At 40.9% G+C, this 22,237-nt stretch overlaps 3 protein-coding genes across 4 annotated transcripts; all 3 read right to left on the bottom strand.

The window, feature by feature from the left end:
* Positions 1-9,788: 9,788 nt before the first annotated feature.
* LOC104421161 (RING-H2 finger protein ATL70) lies at positions 9,789-10,707 on the bottom strand. Its single transcript, XM_039317664.1, has one exon. It carries the CDS (start codon positions 10,588-10,590, stop codon positions 10,081-10,083), a length of 510 nt encoding a protein of 169 aa, XP_039173598.1. The 5' UTR covers positions 10,591-10,707; the 3' UTR covers positions 9,789-10,080.
* Positions 10,708-14,607: 3,900 nt separating this feature from the next.
* On the bottom strand, positions 14,608-15,234 carry LOC104423358 (RING-H2 finger protein ATL70). The gene has a single exon (XM_010035858.2). The coding sequence runs from the start codon at positions 15,055-15,057 to the stop codon at positions 14,608-14,610; it is 450 nt and encodes a 149-aa protein (XP_010034160.1). The 5' UTR covers positions 15,058-15,234.
* A 3,527-nt stretch (positions 15,235-18,761) lies between these two features.
* LOC104421160 (dnaJ protein homolog) lies at positions 18,762-22,164 on the bottom strand. Of its 2 annotated transcripts, none has more exons than XM_010033018.3 (7): positions 22,001-22,164; positions 21,667-21,838; positions 20,762-20,927; positions 20,523-20,664; positions 20,156-20,432; positions 19,827-20,025; positions 18,762-19,327 (listed from the first exon to the last, which is right to left on the bottom strand). In XM_010033018.3, exons 2-7 carry the CDS (start codon positions 21,814-21,816, stop codon positions 19,008-19,010), a joined length of 1,254 nt encoding a protein of 417 aa, XP_010031320.1. In that variant the 5' UTR covers positions 21,817-21,838; positions 22,001-22,164; the 3' UTR covers positions 18,762-19,007. The 2 variants fall into 2 exon arrangements, with proteins under 2 accessions (XP_010031320.1, XP_010031321.1); XM_010033019.3 differs by having other exon boundaries at positions 21,667-21,828; positions 22,001-22,163.
* Between the last annotated feature and the right edge of the window lie 73 nt (positions 22,165-22,237).

The raw sequence follows: 22,237 nt of genomic DNA, 5'->3' as shown, positions 1-22,237 counted from the left end.
CCGATTGCATATATTACGTAATATACAGATAAACTTTGCTTTCTTCTTTTCTTTCTTTCTTCAAGATCATCTCAACTAAAACCCACGTTTTTTTTCCTGTCGATTCCCCAGTTTCGTTCAGACACAAGCGCCCGTTTCATTCGACCGAAAGCATTGCGCAAACTGCAGGAGCGTCATCACAGCAAAATGCTTGCCGTAGAATCATCGTCAACCAAGAGATGCACAGAGAGAGAGACAGAGAGAGATTTGTATTCTGCTCGCTGAAATTAATGTAATGAACTCCTGAGCAAGTTGTGATCGTGTCGAACACTCTCTCTCTCTCTCTCTCCCCATAACAGCAGGTAGCATCTGCTTTGTTCTTATTCTATTATATTTGATGGATCACTTCAAAATCGTCTCCAGTTTTTGGCTGTACATTCGCTGCGCTTATCTGGCGGCGAACCACCGTCTCTTCTGCGTTTCGACAAGCCTGAGCAACCAAAGAAAATTAAAAAGGGAAAAGAAGCATCGAAATGGAGCAAAATCGATCGATTTCAGTCAACACCTCGAACCCATGCACGAAAAACCTCAATTAATTTACAGTGGATTTTGTTTGATTCTAGAATTTGAGCTGCAATTCGACCACCCGCCGGCGGCGTGACCTCAGCGAGGGGAACTCCTGACCGAAGTCGGAACCAGCGAGGTCCTGCAGTTCAGACATGACCGGTTCATTCTCAACCACAGATCGACGCACTTCATGTTGGAAAAATATGGCTTCGAAATTGGTTGAACAATGAAATCGGATCGAGTAAAACAACTCGGACTTTGAGGCGTGATATCACTTTCTTTAAGGATTTATTTGCCCCACAACGTTGCTAATGGTCACCGGCAAAATCCTCCCGGATACAACAAAGTCTCGGATGAGAATACTAGATAGCAATTCTAGTATTTCTCCAGAGTCTCTCTAGGAAAACAATCGAAAAATTGGCTGCAATTTTTCAGAAAGAAGACTCGAAAAATGACCACTTTTCTCTTTCCGAAAAATGAAAAGTATATATATGAAACAGTCTTGCAACTTTTCGTGAAAATTGCCAAAGAATGAACAAACAAATGGAGCAGCAGCTTGAGCTCGCAACCTTCGCTCGAGAGTAGAGGAGCTTCGGGAAGCTGCACAACGTGGCCTGGTCCAAGCCAAGCGCAACCGCAGTCTAGTGGCCACCATCCTCCGCACCACCATTGTAGCGGCGAGGAGGGATTGGCTCCGGTGCGGCGGGACGCAAACGGGGTTGTAAAGGTAAAAGACGAGGGTGAAGAGGACGATGAGGGCGAAGAAGATGATGAGGGAGATCCTCGTGCCGTATGCCAACTCTCCCGAGTTCTGCCCAGGGTCCACGCAACGCAAGGTCGCTGTTCACTGGCCGATCAATCGATTGAAGGAGGGATAAGTACACTAATGGTGCTATAAGTTGTGTACGGCACTCATTTTGGTGCCAAAAGTTTCCGCCGGATCACTTAAGTGCCAAATCGGAGAAAAAACACTCACTTTGGTGCCACCAGCAAGAGATTCCAGCCAAAATGATCACATGGCATTTATATTTAAAAAAAAAAAAATCGGCAACTCTTAATATTGTCCACGGTGGATGGCATAAAACGATGACATTTCCTTTTCTTCGTAAGAAATGACGTCGTTTTACCATTCCACGTGGATTACCTACAAAACGATTATCGTACAGTGGATTCAATACGGTAAAAAACGACGTGGGCCAAAAACGGTGTTCGTATAGGGTTCTCGCTTGACGCCGCCAGCCGTAGCTCACTAACCCACCGTCATTCACTCGCCCGCCATCGCTCGGCTGCCGTCACTCGGCCACCACTGTAGTTGCGCCATCGTTCACGATCGTTCACTAGTTGCGTCCTCAACTATCGCTCACTCGGGTTTGTCAATTTACTGAAAAATTTAGGGTTCCGACGGGCAAGTTAGGGCGTGGAGGGAAAATTGAGGGCTCGGCTCAGGGGGAAAGTCGTGGGGAAAGTCATGGGGACCAAATAGAAAATTTGAGGGTTTTGTCGTTCGTTCCCTTTCCTTTATGGGGACCGAATAGAAAAATAGGGCGCGGAGGGGAAAATGGGGCTCGACTCGGGGGGAAACAGTGATGGGACCGAATTTATTTAATTAATTGGATTGTTTCTGTGGGGGAAACAAGGGGACCGAATGTGATTGAATTGAAAAATGGGTGGTGGGATCTCACTTTGTTTATTCAATCCGGTTTCTTTTGCTTCTGTAAAAGCACTGAATTTGGGAGATTAGTTGCATTTATTCCTTGACAACAAAATGACAAGGACCTCCATGTGAAGAGGTGAAGTTACTGATTCTGTCATGTGGTCCCAACAAGTAATAACATTTGTTTTTTTTTTTTTTTCATTAGGTGTAGTATCAACATGGATGCGAAATCAGGTCGGCATCATTGTTTGTTATGGTGGAGAGTTTCTTATTAGCACCGATGATTGGGAATATACTGGTGGAAATGAAGGTATTATTTATGTCAATGTTCGGAAGCCATCATATATTGATTTTCTGAGGGATTTTGTGTATTTTTTACGATGTAAAGTGCAAAAACTACATTACTGTGTTTCTGGGAAGGAATTGAAGGATGGCTTGAGATTTTTTAATGACGATAATGATATTAAGAATATCATTTACTATTATCTTCACGGCGAAGAAGTTAAGGTATATGTTGAGTATTATAGTGATGGTGAGGATGAGGATGAGGATGGGGATGAGCAGACCACCACTGAAAGAGGAGAAGTGAGGGATCCTATTTAAGCGAGTAATCAGGTCGAGGATGAAAGGGAGAGAACTCACATTGACAAAGATAAACAAACAATGACATGCCCTAAAAGCTTGGGTGAAGATTTGGGTGAAGATTTGGGCGATGAGGACTTCATTGGATTAGAATGGGAAATTGCTTTATCCAGTGAATCGGAAGATGAATATTTTGCTTCAGTAAATTTCCCAAGTGATGAAGATGATGATGAACTCACACAATCAAGACAAAAGCAAAGGGAATTTCTGAGAAAAAAAACTTGCACCTTCAGCAAAGAGGCCCAAGCCAGTAAATGAGGATGGAGTTCCAGCTGAAGGTAATAGAAGTGAAGATGAAGAAAGCTGCGGCGATGAAGTTTCTGGTTCGGAGAATGAGCTTGACAATGATGATGAAGAACTTGCTCATCGAAGAAGAAGTAAGTACTCTTGCTATGATCCGACTGTTGATAAACCTATTTTTTCTGTGGGCATGAGATTTGACGATGCCAAACAGTTTAAGGAAGCTGTTATGAAGAACTTCATTGGTGAACAGATGAGTATTAAATTCATTAGAAACACGAAAGAATTTGTGAGAGCTAAGTGCTCACAACCCAATTGTCCATGGAAGCTCTATGGCGCGCTGAGTAAGAATGAGTCATTCCAGATTATGTTTTTTCAAGAGGAGCATACTTGTCCAATTATTTTTAACAATAAAAGGGTAACGAGTGTGTGGTTATCGAAGCATTTTTTTAACACTATCAAAGCAATGCCCGGGATCAAGAGCCATCAATTTCAACAGTTAGTGAAGGAGCAAGTAGGGGTTAATGTGTCAAGGGATAAATGCAAGAGAGCTAAGATGAGGGTGATGAAAATACTGATGGGTGGATATAAGGAAGAATATGCGCAGGTATGGGACTATATTAGCGAATACATGTTTCAAAACCCATCTAATAGGGTGTATGTAGAGGTTGTGGAGAGGTCACTCCATGATCTTGGGCCTAGATCTGATAGATTTTATGTCTATTTTGATGCATGTAAACGGGGCTTCTTGGCTGGTTGTAGAAGAGTTATAGGATTGGATGGATGCTTTCTAAAAGGTTTGTGTAAGGGGGAGTTGTTGGCTGCTGTGGGGAGAGATGCCAATAATCAAATGTTTCTGATAGCTTGGGCGGTGGTGAAGATAGAGAACAAGGATATTTGGTCCTAGTTTCTCAAAAATTTAATGGCTGACCTTGAGATAACCGATGGGGGAGGATGGGCATTCATGAGCGACCAACATAAGGTAATTTCATTGTCAATTAATTCACCCACTTTTAATATTAATCATTTGCATATTTTTCATGACTTGTATTTATTGGTTTGAATTTTTGTAGGGACTTATTCCTGCATTAGCTGAGTTGATGCCACATGCTGAGCATAGAATGTGCGCGAGGCACATATATGTAAACTGGTCAAGGAACTTCAAAAGAGATAAGCTCCAGAAGCAGTTCTGGCAGATAACAAAGAGTACCAACATGACTGATTTCAGATTAGCCAAACAAGGATTGTTGCAGCTGACAGAGGAAGGTTTTGATACACTTCTCCAGACAGAAGCTAAGCATTGGTGTCAGGCCTTCTTCAGCAAATAGTTCAAATGCGATATCATTGATAACAACCTTAGTGAAGCTTTCAATAGCAGAATTTTAGAGGCCAAGTGCAAACCAATCATCAGCATGCTTGATGATATTCAAGTGATGGTAATGACTAGACTGCATAGGCAAAGAGATGAGGCTACGAAATGGACTAGAGACTGTGGCCTTAGGATTATGAAGAGATTGGATGCAAACATTGCTACTAGTAGTTTCTGCCATCCAGTTTGGAATGGAGATAATGGATATGAGATTATTCAAAATTAGGATAAGTATGTTGTTAACCTTTATAGAAGAAAGTGTTCATGCCGAGCCTGACAACTGAATGGAATTCCTTGTGCCCATGCAATTTGTGCTATTCAGATGAAGCAAGAAAACCCAAATGATTACCTACATGATTGGTACAAAAAAAGCTCATACCTTGCTTCATACCAATTCATGGTGCAGCCTATCAGAAGCAGCAAATTTTGGGAGCCAACAAATCATGAAAGCCCTCTACCTTTGCCGCTGAAGAAGCAAATTGAAAGGCCAAAAAAGAAAAGAAGAATGCAGTAGGAAGAGGCATCAAGTCAGAGGATGAGTAGAACTGGCTCAAAAATGAAATGCTCCTATTACCGCAAGGAATGGCACAATAAGAAAGGTTGTGAGCTGAAAAGGCAGCATCAACAGCAAGATGTAATGGCTGAAGGTAGGACAGAAGGCCCTACTGAAGAGCTTCTTGTTAGGCCTAATGAAGGTAGGACAGAAGGCTTTGCAATAGTGCCTACTGAAGGGAAAACATCAAGCCCTATTGTAAGGTAAGTATCCTCTTTACCTCAGTAACTTTACATTTCCTATTCGATAAAATTTGATGGTTGACCATGTGTACTGGCTTCTCTTGTGCTTTTCCTCTATCATGCACTTGTAATTTGATAAGTTTTCTCTATTTGTTTCCACCATGAAAATGAGTAGATGTCTAATTATTCATTGTATTTGGTCATGATCCTGATATAGTACATTGTTGTAAGGCTTTTTGAAGTGCTCACAATTAATGCATTACAACTCCAACCTTGCATTTCTACCATGGATTACAACAAAACCTTCTGCTTCATACAAAAATGGTAGACATACAAACTTTGACTATGGTAAACATACAAACTTCTTCTCATTACTTACTTCACATTTGAATAAACTACACAAGAGAATAAGAACACAATCAACGCTCAATAAAAGTTTCTTTCAATTTTTAGCCTTGAAACCTCTCTCTTCAAATGGTCGACCAGAGATGTTAAACCCTTCATTTGAGCTTGCATTGAGTCAACATCCTCCAACTCGTCCATTAATGCAGGTGGAGGTTGATTTCGCCCTTCAAGTAACTTCAGGATCACCTCTGTCGCTCGATCAGAGAATTTCCTATCAACCCATTTGAAATATTTGCACTTCGAGCATTTTCTATATCTGCCGCACCCATGGAATCTTCTCCCGGGATTCAACCGAGTCCCAGATGTTTTTCTCAGACTCGGTAACCCACAATAACAGTAACGCTCACCATCTAATTCGCTTTTTTTATAGGAATGTGAGTCACTGCTGAAGCTTTTGTCATCCATTCGCAAGAGCAAGCTGATAACTTTGAGAGAAAATCGAAGTATGCACTCGAATTGGTCGCATTGGTCGAATTGGGGATTTAGGGTTTTTAATTTCCGATTCTACTCGAATTTGGGGATTTAGGGTTTCTTATTTGGGGGAAAAGACGCTAAACGACATCGTTTTGTGGTTTGCGTGCTAATTATATTCTCCGGCAATCCACGTCGGCTTCAAATATTAATAAAAAAAGGCCACGTCAAATTTCCGGTCAATCAGATTGGAATTGGCACCAAAGTGAGTGTTTTTCAAAAAATTTGGCACTTAAGTGATCCGGCGAAAACTTTTGACACCAAAGTGAGTGCCGTACACAACTTATGGCACTATTAGTGTACTTATCTCGATTGAAGCCAGTGACATCATCTGAAGACGGCCGGGAAGGGGGGGAGAAGACAGAGAGAGTTGGCATTTCTCTGTTCAGGTGTTGAAGAAATGGAGAGAGGAAGATGGTCGCTTTCCAAAAAATCGTATTTCCCCTTTTGATCTGTCTTTCTTAGCCAATGGAAAATTTTAGCTGACCATCCGATGAACTGAATGTATCACAACCATTAATTTTATGAGACCCAATCAAATGCTGAGCCCGCTTGGGATAGGCAAAATCAAAGGTTGAGATCTTTATGATCCATGGATAGCTCAAGACAAATTATTGACATTGTTTCACTGATTTTGGATTCCGTAACAAAATATCTTTCACCAAGTGTTATATTTTATTTTTATTATAAGAAACTTAAGTTCTATGCTAGTATTCGATAGAAAGGGTCAAATGCTAATGGAGATATATATTATATAGTTCTAGATCTTATAAAGTTGCTTAACACAAGGTCAAAATCAATAATAACCAATGTTGAAATATAATCAATAGTTTGATCTAAACTCGCTTTAACATACTAATGAAAGCTCAGTAAAATTAAAGTGGTTTGAACAATGTCAAAGTTGATTCGACAACACTAGATATTAATAAAAGCACCTAGAAAGCACTGTTTCAATTGAGTTTGAGGACACAACGCTCGAACCTAATCAATGACACTAGCAAAGGAAATAACACCTAGTAGACACTACTTTTAAATGAATATGAGAACATAACATCGAAATCTAATCGATGACGCTAAATGATGGTGATAACACCTAATAAACATTGCTCCTAGACGGATATGAGAACACAATGTCGGAATCTAATCGACGACGCTGAACAATGGTAACATCACCTAGTAAACACTAGTTCTAGATGAGTACAAGGATACAACGTCAGAATATAGGTCGGTAATAGAATCTAATCAACAGCACTATCGTCAAAATTAAATCTAGGACGGAAATCTTAAACTACAACTAAACTAAACTAGATTAAGATAAAAAGTTGAGATAAAGTAATTTTGTGTGTGTTGCTCTCGGGGGAGGGGGGGAGCTCTTTGTTGGATAATTTGCGGTATTTATAGGCTAATTTGATAACCGTTAGTGATTGGTTGCTTCATCTTTAAAAGTCGCTCCACGTTCTTTGCTAAACCGCCTTATCGATGTTCTCATAACTTGCTCAGCAAGTATTAATTGCTCCTTCGATTTTCGCGCCCTTTAAACATCAATTGTTCTCGGCCCAATTTTGTCGTCAATTCCATCTAAATTCTATGTCTTTAACAGCGTCTCTTAGCTTGAACACGTGACAATCAACTACTTTATCATCGGAAAATGTAATTTTACTTGTAGGTCCACTTAAACCTAGTTCGAGGGCTCTCGAAATCCTTGGTCATACTTCGCTTTCATGACCACCATGGCCTGGACTGATATAAATCACAGCCTGCAGGTGACAGTGAAGATGATTTCAAAGGCTTATATCCCTCGTGATTAGTACCGATAGCAAAAGTATTTTTGGGTGTCAATAGACATCGAAGCCCAAACAGTTTCACCCAATCCATAATACGAGAAGGTTATTTCTGGGCAAAACCAAATATGTACCCTCGAGAAATTAACCGAGTGCTAAACGGCAAATTTAATGTCTCTTGCTCAGAATGATCTTAGATGCCACGCTCTGAGTTCATGATTACGTTATGGCCAATATAAAAAGTAGTAGCTAATCGTTACGCGAGAAAGGGATTGATTTATACAAGGCATAAAAAAGATTTTTATTTGGCACGCTATTGGCGGAACCAAAAAAAAAAAAAAAAAAAAAAACTAACGGACGAGCACGGTTTAGCTACCGACTGATATGTGGTATTTAATTTTGCTAGCCGTATTCAGTGTTCCGTCCACTGACAAACGAAAGTTTCCAATCTTATAACTACTTGCCTAAGAAATATTTTTTAAATAATGGTATTTTATTAATACAAACCCTTAAAAGAAAACACAAGATGGTTCTATCTGTCAGCCATAGTTTCTGTTTATATTACTATCCGAATGAAGCAATGTCGGGAAAGAAGAATAAGGTCGAAGTCAACTAGGGTATGTAGGATAAAGACAAAAGGATTGGGGATATATATGAAGTGGTGCCAAGATAGAAGAGTGACAGGGTCAAAAGAAATTTGGGAAGTACAAAGGCAGTTGCACCTGGTAATGCTATTACCTAAATCTTGCGGTTTAGCTTTTGTTACTAGTGATGTTATTACCTGAATCTTCCCTCCACCGGATAAGACTAGAAAGGAAATGGACTTTAGGGCTAATTCTTGTAAGAATGACCAAAATGAGAGATAGGTCGGCCAAAGAGAGCTTTTTGGGGAGAGACTTTCCATCCAGAGCTAGGCGAGCCCTTCGTTGCCGATGAGGGTCGCTGGTGAAACAAACACAGCCTCTAGATTTTTCATCCTTTTCCATCTCACAAAATTTAAAATTCCAAAATTCTGTACTTATTGCTCCATTTTTATTTTATGAATGTCAATTCAATTTTAAGTTTTCAATTTGACCAATTTAATTCTAAACTTTTGGACGATTTACCAATATAATTACTCTGACTAATTTTGGTCAAAAAATCTATTATGCAGATACCGGCCATCTTACATAGTATGGTTCAATGCTAAAGCAGACTTTTTCAATGTTTTATAAAAAAAAAAAAATTAAATTATTATTTTTTTTTTATTCTTTTCTTTCAACTTTTCCTTTTATTTTCTTCTTCCTTCGTCAGTTGCTCGCCCATATTGATGGCTGGCGAGGCTCCACCTCACTAAATCTAGCGCCATTATAATTTTCCTTCAAAGACCATCTTGAACTAGACGAAGAGAACATGGGAAGAAGCTTAAAACCCCATGAATTAAAACCTTCAGTTTTGTAGCAGAAGAAACGAACCGGAGTTCTTTAGATTAATCAGAATAACTACATTGACAAATCATCAAAAGGTTTATAACTCAATTGATCAAATTGAAAAGTTTAATCTTAAATTGACATAAATACAAAATTTTTCTTTTTTATGGTAATTTTCCGGTCACTTTATAATAGCTATGCTTTGCAACACCAGCAATCGGTACTCAAAATTTTACCGACCAAACCCAATCAAGCAAACTGCTCTCTATCTATTGGTTTGTTCTCGTTAAATTCATTGTTGAAATAGTTCGATTTGGACGTCGGAGGCGAGCCGATATACGCATATACCGAATCACGGAATTGCAAATTTCCTCATACTGGATGAACGTTTTCAAGTTACGTACCTATGTTTCTTACATGGTCGAAATGCAATTAATTCTATCTAATTAGCAATGTCCAGCAACGGATGTATTGGATGCATGTTGGAGCGAGGACCCTACGACTCAAAACGACAGGTAGCATAGCATCATCTGCTCTGTTCTCATTCTATTGTATATGACCTATCACATCATCATCGTCTCAAGCTGTTGCTGTGCTCGCCGTACATCGTCCGGCGGCGAACCACCGGCCCACCCGCCAAACGCGACATCTGAGCAACCAAAGAGAATACAAAAAACTGGAAAAAGAAGCGTCGAAAATGGCGCGAAGTCGGTCAGTTTCAGTCAACAGCTGGAACTCGTGCACGAGATATCTCAATTCACTTACGGTAGATTTTGTTTGATTCTGGAGCCTCCGCCCGCAATTCCGCCACCTTCTGATCGGTCTGTATCACCGCCGCGGTGCCATCAACATGGGGACCTCAGCAAGGGGCGTCGCGACCGGAGTCAGGACCGGCAAGGTCCTGCAGTTCGGACAGGAGGGGTTCGTTCTCAGCCACGGATCGACGCACTTCGAGTGGAAGTAATGGCCACAGTCCGGCAGCAGCCTCAGCACGTCCCTCTCCTTGTACTCCAACAAGCAAATGGAGCAGCAGCTCGAGCCTGCGCCCTTCACCTGAGAGTAGAGGAGCTTCGGGAAGCTCCCTAGCGTGGCCTCGTCGAGGCCGAGGGTGATCGCGATCGAGTAGCCGCCGTCCACTGCCGACGTGAGGGGTTGGCTCCCGTGAACTGGCCCGGGTCCAGGTAAGTGGTCGGCACCAGTGACCGGGGTCCAGGCCGGCGGGATGCAGAAGCGGGTGCAGAGGTAGGAGGCAAGGGTGAAGAGAACGATGAGGGCGATGATACTGAGGGAGATGGCGATGCAGAACGCAAACCATCCCGTGTACTGGCCCGGGTCCATTTAACCGGAGGTGCTGCTCACGTCGCCGGCGGACCAATCGATGGAAGGAGTCGGCGACGTCGTCTGAAGATGGAGAGAGGGAGAGAGAGAGAGAGTGATTGTTGATGCTTAACTGTTCAGGTGGTGAAGAAAGTGAGGAAGACACATTTGGAAATGACAAATTCTATATATAAATCAGCGTCTCTCACTCATAATAATTTCCGGATGCCTCGATCTAAGTTCATTATTATGTCAGCCAATATAAAAGGCAATTACCGTGACGCCCATTAATAATATTGTTCTACGAGGACGAGATTAAATTGACGTAATAAAAAAACCAATCCGTAGTCACAGGTCGGCTACTGATACACTTATGAAATTGAATTTTGCTAATCCTAGTCCGTCCATTAATAAAAGAAAGTTTCAATCCTATAATTATTTTCTTTCGCTAATGGTATCTAAAACCTTAAAAAGAAAACAAGTGTTCTCATAACTTGCTCAGCAAGTATTAACCGCTCCTTTGATTTTGGTGCCCTTTTAAACATCAATCATTCCCGGCCCAACTTTGCCGTCAATTTCATCTAAACTCTATGTCTTTAACAGCATCTCTTAGCTTGAACACGTGACAATCAAGTACTTTATGATCAAATAATGTATTTTTACTTGTAGGTCTACTGAAATATAGTTTGAGGGCTCTCGAAATCCTTGGTCATCCTTTGCTTTCATGACCACCATGGGCTGGACTGATATAAATTACAGCCTGCAGGTGACAGTGAAGATGATTTCAAAGGCTTTTATCGCTCGTGATTAGCACCGATAGCAAAAGTATTTTGGGTGTCAGTAGACATAGAAATCCAAACAGTTTCACCCAATCCATAATACGAGAAGGTTATTTCTGGGCAAAACCAAATATGTGCCCTCGAGAAATTAACCGAGTGCTAAACGGCAAATTTAATGTCTCTTGCTCAGAATGATCTCAGACGCCACGCTCCGAGTTCATGATTACGTTATGGCCAATATAAAAAGTAGTAGCTATTCGTTACGCGAGAAAGGGATTGATTTATACAAGGCATAAAAAAAAATTTTTATTTGGTATGCTATTGGCGGAACCAAAAAAAAGAAGAAAAAAAAAAAACTAATGCACGAGCACGGTTTAGCTACCGACTCATATACGGTATTTAATTTTGCTAGCCGTAGTCAGTATTCCGTCCACTGACAAACGAAAGTTTCCAATCTTATAACTACTTGCCTAAGAAATATTTTTTAAATAATGGTATTTTATTAATACAAACCCTTAAAAAGAAAACACAAGATGGTTCTATCTGTCAGCCGTAGTTTCTGTTTATATTACTATCCGAACGAAGCAATGTCGGGAAAGAAGAATCAGGTCAAAGTCAACTAGGGTGTGTAGGATAATGACAAAAGGATTGGGGATATATATGAAGTGGTGCCAAGATAGAAGGGCGACAGGGTCAAAAGAAATTTGGGAAGTACAAGGCAGTTGCACCTGGTAATGCTATTACCTAAATCTTCCGGTTTAGCTTTTGCTACTAGTGATGTTATTACCTGAATCTTCCCTCCACCGAATAAGACTAGAAAGGAAGTGGACTTTAGGGCTAACCCCCCAAAAAAAAAAAAAAAAAAAAAAAAAAAACAAAAACAAAATTGAGTGATGTGTGGAAAATTTTGCAATTTTTGAACTTTGTGAGATGGGAAAGGATGAAAAATCTAATTCCGCTCAATTTGTTTTATATAAAATGAATTATTTGGAAGATATATTCCCGAAAATGATGGTTTATATTGCTTGAAATAAGTAGTCAATAAAAATATTTTCATTATGGATAATAATATATGTCTTGAGATTTGCTTTGTACTCAAAAAGAAAGACTTACATCTGAGTTTGAGACGCTCAACTTATAAATGGAAGTCCTCTTTCAATTTCGAATGGCAAACAACGACCGAGCTCGTTAGCTTATTATCCTACAAGGTCGGATAAAGGGGATAGGGTCCCCCTCTTCAACATCTAATGCGCCTCGGAAAGAGCGGCAGGATCAAAACAAAATTACGTAATATATAAGATAAACTTTGCTTCTTTTTTCTTTCTTCGAGATCATCTCAGCTAAAACCTACTATTTTTTCCTCCTAATGCCCTAAAAAACCTCAAACTTTAGGCCAAATCTTAATTCTACTCTGAACTTTCTTTTCTTCCCATAAAAAACTCTGAACTTTAGGTTTAACTCCAATTCTACACTACATTTTTTTCGTCTTATAAAAAACCACCAACTTTTACTTGAGTTTCAAATCTACCCTCGTTAACCCTCTATCCAAAATTTCTCTTGATGATTGAGAGATGGAAAACTCCCGAGGCAAGTTGTTCGAGCATCCCGAATCGAGTGTCTCAAGCACAAGTACTCTGAGCACAAAAAATTGAAGATCAAGCGCAAAATAAAAAATCCAAGCGAGATAGAAAGCTAACCCTAATTACTTTAGTTTTTCCCCAAATTTTAAATTCAATAAGAGGTCGTTTACACTAACATGGAAATTCATCTCCAAAAATCGTTTTATTGGACATGAGATTTGGGAAAGACTGAAGCAATGACGTGGACATGCGGAATCAAAAGGAGCAATTTTGGATGAAGGGTTAATGAAGATTCAAATGAGACTCAAGTAAAGGGAAAAAGATCCAAAAATTCCTATGTACAATGACCAATTCAATTCTAAACCTTTTGATTTTGTCAATTTAGTCATAAATATTTTGAGAACTTGCCGATTCAATTATAAACATTTAAATGATTTGCCAAACTAATCATAAACATTTAAATAAATTGTCAATTTAGTCATTTCGGATAATTTTAATCGGACATCACCGATGTGGACCATTTTTTATTTTTAAAAAAATCTGCATTTTGTATTATTTTTTTATATTTTCTATTGTCTATTCTTTTCTTTATTTCCCTCTTTTTCTAGAAGGCCGGCAGCGGCATTGGCGACCTCCGCTGACCACTGAGCAAGGGTCGTGGCCCTTGCTAGATCTAGGGCTCACAAGCCCATTTCGTTTGACTGAGAGCATTGCACAAACGATAGAAGTATCATCATAAGCCAATGCTTGAGGTGGAGTCATCGTCAACCAAGAGATGCAGAGAGAAATTGGTGTTTGCCGACATTAATGTGATGAACTCCTGAGCAAGTAATGATCATGTTGTCTTTTGCTGCGAAGGTTCCGAGTCTTTAACTCTCTCTCTCTCTCTCTCCCCTTTTCCCTCTCTCCCGAAACGGCAGGTAGCATCTGCTTTGTTCTTATTCTATTACATTTGACCTGCCAGGCTGCCACTTACATCATCATCATCTCAAGTTGTCGTAAGCATCTGAGAGGTTGATATCTCTTATCGGTTTCCATATTTCAAGCTTGACCAGACGTCTTGGGGGCGAGCATTTCTTTTCCAAAACTGGGTTCTCTTCTGGCAGCCTCTTGTTTTGCAGACATGTACTGTTTTCTCCTAGATCCCTTCCTACTTCTCTTCCACCGGCTGCCTTTAGCGTTCATTAACTTGTTGGAATCCTTGTTGTTTGCATTGCACCCTCAAATCTTTTGTCTGTAATCTTGTTGGGTGCACTTTTTTCTCCTTATTTTATTCTATGTAAATATCAAACCTATAAAAATGCTCCCTCTTCGTTCTCATTCGTATTGAATTGTACTCAAATATGCATTTTTGCTACTTCACGACCTATCACAATCATCGACACGTGAAAAATAAAAACAGAAAGTCGGGACCCGAATAGACACTGACGCTAACAATCTCATTCGCTGCGTACATTGCATGTAAGACTCGCTTTCGTTCTCATAAATGATGACTTTACTCTGTTGAGTCTAGCAAGCGGTAGGATGGCTTTCTAGCTCCAAAAAGCTGTCTAGAACATCACTATCAACGCACAGATCCACCTCGAACCCATGCACGAGAAATCTCAATTCGTTTACAGTGAATTTTGTTTGATTCTAGAATCTCCGCCGCAATTCCACAGCCTTCTGATCAGTCTGTATCACCGCAGCGACGTCGCCAAAGGCGCAACCTCAGCCAGGGGTATCCGGACCGGAGTTGGAACCGACAAGGTCCTGCAGTTCGGACACGACCGGCTCATTCTCAACCACGGATCGACACACTTCGAGTGGAAGTCATGGCCACAGTCCGGCAGCAGTCTCAGCACGTCCGTCTCCATGTACTCTGACAAGCAAATGGAGCAGCAGGTCCAGCTCGCGGCCTTCGCCTGAGAGTAGAGGAGCGTCGGGAAGCTCCCCAGCGTGGCCTCGTCGAGGCCAAGCGCGATTGCAACGGAGTAGCTGCCGTCCTCCGCCGCGGCGAGGGAGTGGCTCCGGGGCGGCAGGACGCAGATGCGGGCGCAGAGGTAGGAGGCGAGGGCAAAGAGGGTGATGAGGGTGAGGACAACGAGGTAGATCCCGACGCCATAAAAGAACTCGAGCGTGCCGCTCATGTTGCCGGCGGATCAATCGATCGAGGAGTTGGCCACGTCGTTGAACACGGGGGGAGAGGGAGAGAGACGGTGTTTCACTGTTCAGGTGGTGAAGAAGCAGAGTGATGAAGACGTGTCTGGAAATGGCGGGTTGCGCAATCGTTTACCCTTTTCTCCGGCGCTTGCCAAAATCTCGTATTTCCCCTTTCGATCTGTTTTTCCTTTGTTCTTATTTTTTGGTAAGATGATCGATTTTCGTTAGCCGACGGTAAACTCTAGATGAATCTGATTCAATGAACCAAATGAATCTTATGAAACCAGATGACATGTGAAGCTTACATGGGACCTACAAAATTAATGGGTGAGATCATCCCAATCAATGGAAGAAATTCTCTTTTCCACGGTAATCATTAACATCAAATACCGCAGTAATTTTTGCTCAATCCATAATATAAGTAGGTTAGAACCTGCACCCCCGAGGAATTAACTAAGTGGCAAGCATCATTTTGTTTTGAATGCAACAAATTTTTATACAAATCAGAGTGTCTCGCTAGAACAATTTTGGATGCCTCGCTCTAAGTTCATTATTACACTATAGCCAATATAAAAAGCACCTATGGTGACGCTGGTCAACATGACCGTTCTGCAAGAAATGGATTGGATTATGTGAGGCCCCAAAAAAAAAAAAGATTTTTATTCGGTACATTGTCAACATAATAAAAAATTTAATCCGCAATTACAGTCCAAGTTGACACATATATGTTATTTAATTTTGTTAATCATATTCCTTCCATTAATAAACGAAATTTTTCATCTTATAATTACTTGTGCAAGAAATATTTTTCAAAAACCCTTGAAACACAAGATATTGGGAAAAAAGAACAAAGGTCAAAAGCCAAGATGGCTAAGTAAAATAAAGACAAAAAGGATTGTGGATACATATGAAGTGGTGCCAAGGTAGAAGGACGACAAGGTCAGAATAAATTTGGCAAGTACAAAGGCGATAGTAACTAATGATGTTATTACCTAAATCTTGTAACTGGTGAGGTTATTAGATTACCTAAATCTTCCGCCTAGCAGATAAGGGCGGAAAAAGAAAAGGATTTTAAGGCTACTTTCCACCAAAAAAAAAAAAAACAGAGAGAGAGATCAGAGTGATGAAAGGAAAATTTTGGAAATTTTAAACTTTGTGAGATGGAAAAGGATGAAAAATGTAATTAGTCATTACCAATTCTCTAAAAATGTTTGCTCATAAGATTGTGAAAACGAGGGATGGAATGTTAAGAATGATACACCAAATAAGGATTACTTAAATTGGTCTATTCAAGCACCCGATGGAAATTTTTTACATTATATAACAAGTACATTAATGTATAAGCAATGTTCAAAATTACATTCACTATTCATGTCAAATACATTTTGTAGGTTTACTGTTAAATGGGTGGCAAGAGGATAAATTCAACAATGTAATATATCCAAATATACATATCACCCATCTAATTGTTAATATATATATAATAGAGAGAATTCGTAAAATTAACCATAAAAATATAATGGAGTGACAAAAAATTTTAAAAAGCACAATCAAATCTCTTCATTAGACATTTCCTTTTTCATTAAAACATGTGGCGCGACATGATTTTTCTTCTGTTTTTTTTCTTTTCTTCATTTCCATGCATGCTCCCCCTAGTACTACTCCTTTCTTCTGTACACAAGCCTAACCACTACGGCCATCATCATCAAGCTCGAGCGGCCATGGCGACGGCGAGCTTCCAAGGCAAAGCAGACCTCAAAGCTCGCAGGTGCCATGGCCCGTCGAGATCAAAGCTCGCCGTCATAGCTGCTTGAGCTCGAAGCTAGATTTACTAAAGCCCTGCCCAATACTCACCATCTCCATGGCTAAGTAACTACATTGCTGGACTCGAGGAAACCCCCGGCTGAAAGGCCATCTCCACTTGAACGAAACCCCTCTACCCCCTTTCGTATGTTCGACTGGATCGACGTCGAGCACCTTGCCGATTCTACGAGCTATCAGATGAGCATTATTTTGCATCGTAGGATAGTAAATTACACCGTAGATCTGGATCTTTAGGTCCAACTTGTTTAATGAAAGCTCGTCCGAGCCTGGAATTTGCTTTCCATTTCTTTAGATTTAAGCAGTTCCCCAAATTTGATTACCCTATCAGCTCGCTTCCACTCCTCAAATGTAAAGAGCTCCGCATTCTGATCAAGAGCTGTAATCTGGATCCAACCATCGACATCCATTTTGACAATTTTAAATTTGATTACACTTTTTAAAAATTTTAAAATTTAATTACAGTTCAGAGATAGATTTTAAGATTTTTGGTGCACTTGCTCCCACAAAAAAAGACATGATTGAAGTTCTTGCTCTTATGAAACCCCAATTAATCACAATAGAGAAGTTTGGCCAGTTCAGTGTGCTTACTAAAGTAGAAAAAGGTATTCTCCGAGAGAAACGAGTGGGAAAAAGTACCAAAAAGATTCGAAAAATATTACATTAATATCAATTTAGTTTAAAATTTTTCAATTGCATCAAATTAATCCTAAATATTTTTACATTATTATCAATTCAATCCATCTTTCAATTTGAGTTGGAAATCATTAATGTAGACGCTAGTCATACCACGTGGCATGACTAATGCAAATGTGGACATTTTTATATAATTTTTTAAATTTTTTGTTATTCTCTTTTTATTATTTTTTTCTTCTTTCTTCCCTCCCCACCTTGGCTTTGGCCAATGAGGGGCAACAAGCCCTTGGCTACAACCGACAAGGTTGCAAAGGCCCTGGCCAAAGGCCTTTGCCATCATGCCCTCACCGGCCACAAGCGAGGCCGACACCCTCGCCAGCAACCGGCAATGACCCTTGTCGGCCAAAATGAAGGAAAGAAAAGGAAACAAGTTAATAAAGAAAACAAAAAACAAAAAAATATAATGAAAAAAATCATAATATTTTGCCGGTTGTTTCACGTATGATAGTCGACATCCATGTCAACGATTTCCAATCTAAATTGGTCAAATGGACTGAATTAATACCATTATAAAAAGACTTTAGACTAAATTTGGTACTTATGTAATATGTTTAGAACTTTTTTTGTACTTCTCTCGAAATAAGTTAGTTCAGCTTTTACCACCTTACCAAGAAATTGTTGGTCAGAGAAGGAGAAATATATATTTGACTGGAAAAAAAAAAAATTGGGTACAATAAGGTTTACTTAATCCTAATTGTAAGTCCAACCTTGAACCCATGTTAACCGTCGTGATATTGACTGGACTTGGCAACTACTTTGTATTACGTTTGGGTTCCAATGGTAGGATTCTCTATCGGCTGATGGCTTTTGCGTGTAGACATGACAATAGGAAAGGGGTTTCTACATGAACAAGAAAAGCACCACGGCCTCCCAGAAATCAAGTTAAAAGTCTTGGTTTCATTTAAATTGCAGAGGTCGAGTTAACACAATTTTAAGATTAGAGGCGTACTCGACATTGCTCTATAACCCCGCAAAGAGAAGAGGGGGAAATATCTGAGTCCGAGACGTTCAACTTATAGATAAAAGTCCTCTTTCGATTCCGAATGGCGAACCTGACCGCGCTCATCAGCCAAACGTCCTAAGAGGTCGCAATGCGCCTCGTGCGTAAAGGCGAAGAACGGAAGAGCAAGATGATAGAATGTACGTAAATGAAGGGGAGGCGACAGGTCCTGAGTGCATACCAAATACACGATGCAATAACATAATCTTAAGTCGTGCAGGTCCACATACTAAATTCTTCATCACGTTCTTTCAATATCAATGCAAACTCTCAAAAAGGAGACTACAATCTAGGTGCTAGAACAACGGAAACACAATTTCAAAGATACGTCGGTCTCCACAGGGTTGCATAACCACAACGTTCAGATGCTAGCCAATCCATCGCCGCGTCTAACGTTATTTCATTCGATCAGCACATCCATTATTGTTGGGCGCACTGCACCCTCTGGGCACCACCGTGCATGTCCTCGTCCTCCTCGTATGCCTCCTGGGCCTGCGCCTGCTTCCGCCGCATCTCCTCCTCGATGTTAACATCGTGAAGGGTCGTTTCCTCGCACTCATCCAATTCCATATCGGTGAGCTGCGCTGATGACCTTGGTGGCAGAATTGTTTCCAGGGCCTTGCATTGCTCAGGGCTCAGGGTGTCTGGGAACTCCACCGTGAAGTGGATGTAGAGTTTGCCCTTCATGAATGGCCTCGGGTAGATAGGCATCCCTTCATCATTTATCGCCTTGAATTGGTCTGGTCAACAGAAACACGTAATTAGTAGCGACAACTACTAGTGTATAGATAAGGTATGAATTGTTTCATGTTCACATAGCCACAGCATCAAAACTAAAAAAATAACTACCATAAGAAAACCAAAATTTTCAATCTGGATGTGAACATGTATGGCATTTGCAAATCTAAATTGTCTAAGCAGCATAAAATACGACAAAAAAAAACCACAGCCGTCTGAGGAGAATTGTACATGACAAATATCATCCAACACAGAGTCCGTGTAATGCGGCAAAAAGGATCCCTGACATCTTGAGTCCACCAGTGACAAGACGTATATATAAAGGTATAGATCAAAATTTTGAAAACCTTTAGTTGACATTCAAGTGCAAACATTGACTGGTTAAAACGCCAAATTAAATAATGAGTTCATATAAAAGCCAATTTCAAACTAGAATAAACACTCCAAAGTTCTAAAGATCCTCCAGAATTCTGCTCAATGGTCCTTGAAGTAGTTACTCACCAGGCTTAATGACCTCTCCAGGTTGGGATTTAATAAGAAGCTGCCTGCCATCCAAATGACTCAATGCAAATTGGAAGCCGCAAAGTGATTCCGTAAGGGACAATGTATGTTCATAGAACAAGTCATCTCCCTTCCTCTTATACTTGGGATGCTCCTTTTGTTGCAAGACAAACACAATGTCACCGGTTACGGTGTCAGGCTGCCATTAAGCAAGGAGAGACGTCAAGTCGATTATTGATTAAATAACAAATACAGCACCACAAATTGTAATTGCATAAAGCTTGAGGTCCTGAAAAGGGGGAATTAGAACAAGATAGAGATTTTCTTACAGCTTCATCAGCTTCCCCAGGGAATTTTATCTTCTGTCCATTTTGCATACCCTTTTCCACTATTACCTCCAGAACCTTTTTCTCCTGAACAACCTTCTCACCCTTGCACTGTGGGCAGCGATCCTTGTCATTTATAGTCTCCCCAGTACCCTTACACTCATTGCATGGATGTTGCATCTGCTGGATCATAGAGGGGCCAAGGTGTCTAATGGAAACTTTCATTCCAGAACCCTGACAACCCACACATTTGATTGAAGCACCAGACTTGGACCCTTTACTGCAAATGGATGGAAAGGAGAATCGAGTTAGCACTTAGCAGGAACTCAGACACATTCCAGAGAAGAAGACAGTAGTACTTTGTACTAACCCTTTGCACTTGGAACAAATGACGTTGCGAGATAGTGCCAACTTCTTGGATGTACCATTATAGAGATCTTCGAGAGACACCTTGAGAGGATGGATGACATCCTCGCCTCTTCTCTGCCTTCGGCCTCTGCTGCTTCCACCACCTGAGACCATAAAAGTTTAGATCAGTATTGACTTCTCCAGCATTCACTAGATGGCACCAAACATCATGCTTATGTCATGGATGCCTATCGAACTTACCACCGAAAGGACTTCCACCAAAGAAAGATTGGAAAATGTCAAACGGATCATGGCCTCCACCTCCTCCACCCATTCCTTCCTTGAGAGCATCCTCACCATATTGATCATAAATCTCTCGTTTTTCAGGGTCACTCAGGACTTCATAGGCTTGTGCCAATTCCTTAAACTGCAGGAAAACATTCATTGGCAAAATGGTACAAGCACAGTATTATAGGAACATTGCAGAGACTGGAGAATCTAGAAACCACGTCAAGCCATGAAAAATCATTGATATGGCGCAAGCAATAATGGTTAAGTAAGAAAGCCAAGCCGTGAAAAAGGAAAAATCAACTGATCATCCCCATCAAACTTTCCCACACAAGTACAAATTGGAATTTGCACGACCAGATTATAAACATGTGCACCTATAAAGCAATGAGCACTCCAAAACCCTGTAAAAATGAACTTTTTTTCATACGGAGATGACAGAAACACAAAGAACTATTATGCATTTACGCGATAACTTTTCTACTAGATACACAAGCTATAAAAAGTTCATCTTTTCTGTGCTCCAAGCTTCCCAAAGAATCCACTGCCCAACAATTCCACAATCCATAGATTGCCAGGCCACATATCGTTCAGCGAGAATAATCAAAATTGATGGCAATCGCGATCCTACGCCCTATCCAAGCCTGACATTTCCACGACGAGGGGCCAGGAAAAATCGAATTAACCAGAGCTCCCTATCGAAGAAGCAGATCTGATCACCCGATCCAATGAACCATAAAATCACCAAAACGACAACACGAACAGATTACCCAAAATTATTATTAAAAAAATTCAAAAATTCCCCAAAATCAAGCAATAACAAAAGCACTACGGAGGGGCAAAATCCAAAGGAGGCGAATCGAAGCTCAAGGAGGGACCTTTTCCGGGTCACCGCCCTTGTCGGGGTGGTTCTTGATAGCGGCCTTCCGGTAAGCCTTCTTCAGATCATCCTGGGAAGCGTTCTTGGAGACCCCGAGGACATCATAGTACTTGGTGTTATCGCTCTTCTTCGGCGCTCTTCCGAACATCTTCCCGCCTCACTGGAAAACCCTACACCACCGCAGAAATCAAGAAAACCCCCGAAAAAATTGGACCCAAAAATCAAAACCCAATTACGAAACAAGAAGATCCGGATCAATCCGAAACCGACGTCGAGGATCGGACCGGAGAACGGACGGAAGAGAATCGAGCGAAGACGCGAGGTTGACTGACCTTGGGGAAGCTGGACGGATCGGAGGGGAAAGGCCTGGCCTTGAAGGAGGTCGAGCGCAGACACGGCTCTAGAAAGAGAGAGAGAGAGAGAGAGAGAAGGAGAGAGCTGGGGGATCTGGGATTAATAAGGGGGAGGCGATGGACGGTCAAGATTTGTTGGCGGGTGGGGGAAATTGCGAGGTAAATGAAAGGGAGTTGGGGGAAGGGGGAAGGGGGAGGGAGGAAGGATCTAGAACC

Source organism: Eucalyptus grandis, chromosome 1 (assembly GCF_016545825.1).
Source record: "Eucalyptus grandis isolate ANBG69807.140 chromosome 1, ASM1654582v1, whole genome shotgun sequence".
Taxonomy (NCBI): domain Eukaryota; kingdom Viridiplantae; phylum Streptophyta; class Magnoliopsida; order Myrtales; family Myrtaceae; genus Eucalyptus; species Eucalyptus grandis.
Note: the sequence above shows the minus strand (reverse complement) of the source record. Positions and strands in the feature narration are given on the sequence as shown.

What these genes read in the sequence shown, in the direction of transcription:
- LOC104421161 (XM_039317664.1), bottom strand. Translation starts at nt 10,590, where the DNA reads ATGGACCCGGGCCAGTACACGGGATGGTTTGCGTTCTGCATCGCCATC.
- LOC104423358 (XM_010035858.2), bottom strand. Translation starts at nt 15,057, where the DNA reads ATGAGCGGCACGCTCGAGTTCTTTTATGGCGTCGGGATCTACCTCGTT.
- LOC104421160 (XM_010033018.3), bottom strand. Translation starts at nt 21,816, where the DNA reads ATGTTCGGAAGAGCGCCGAAGAAGAGCGATAACACCAAGTACTATGAT. An exon ending in TGGTGGAAGTCCTTTCGGTG is followed by an intron (nt 20,665 to 20,761) that starts GTAAGTTCGATA and finishes TTATGGTCTCAG; the next exon opens with GTGGTGGAAGCAGCAGAGGC. An exon ending in TGGAGAGGTCATTAAGCCTG is followed by an intron (nt 19,328 to 19,826) that starts GTGAGTAACTAC and finishes TCTGTTGACCAG; the next exon opens with ACCAATTCAAGGCGATAAAT.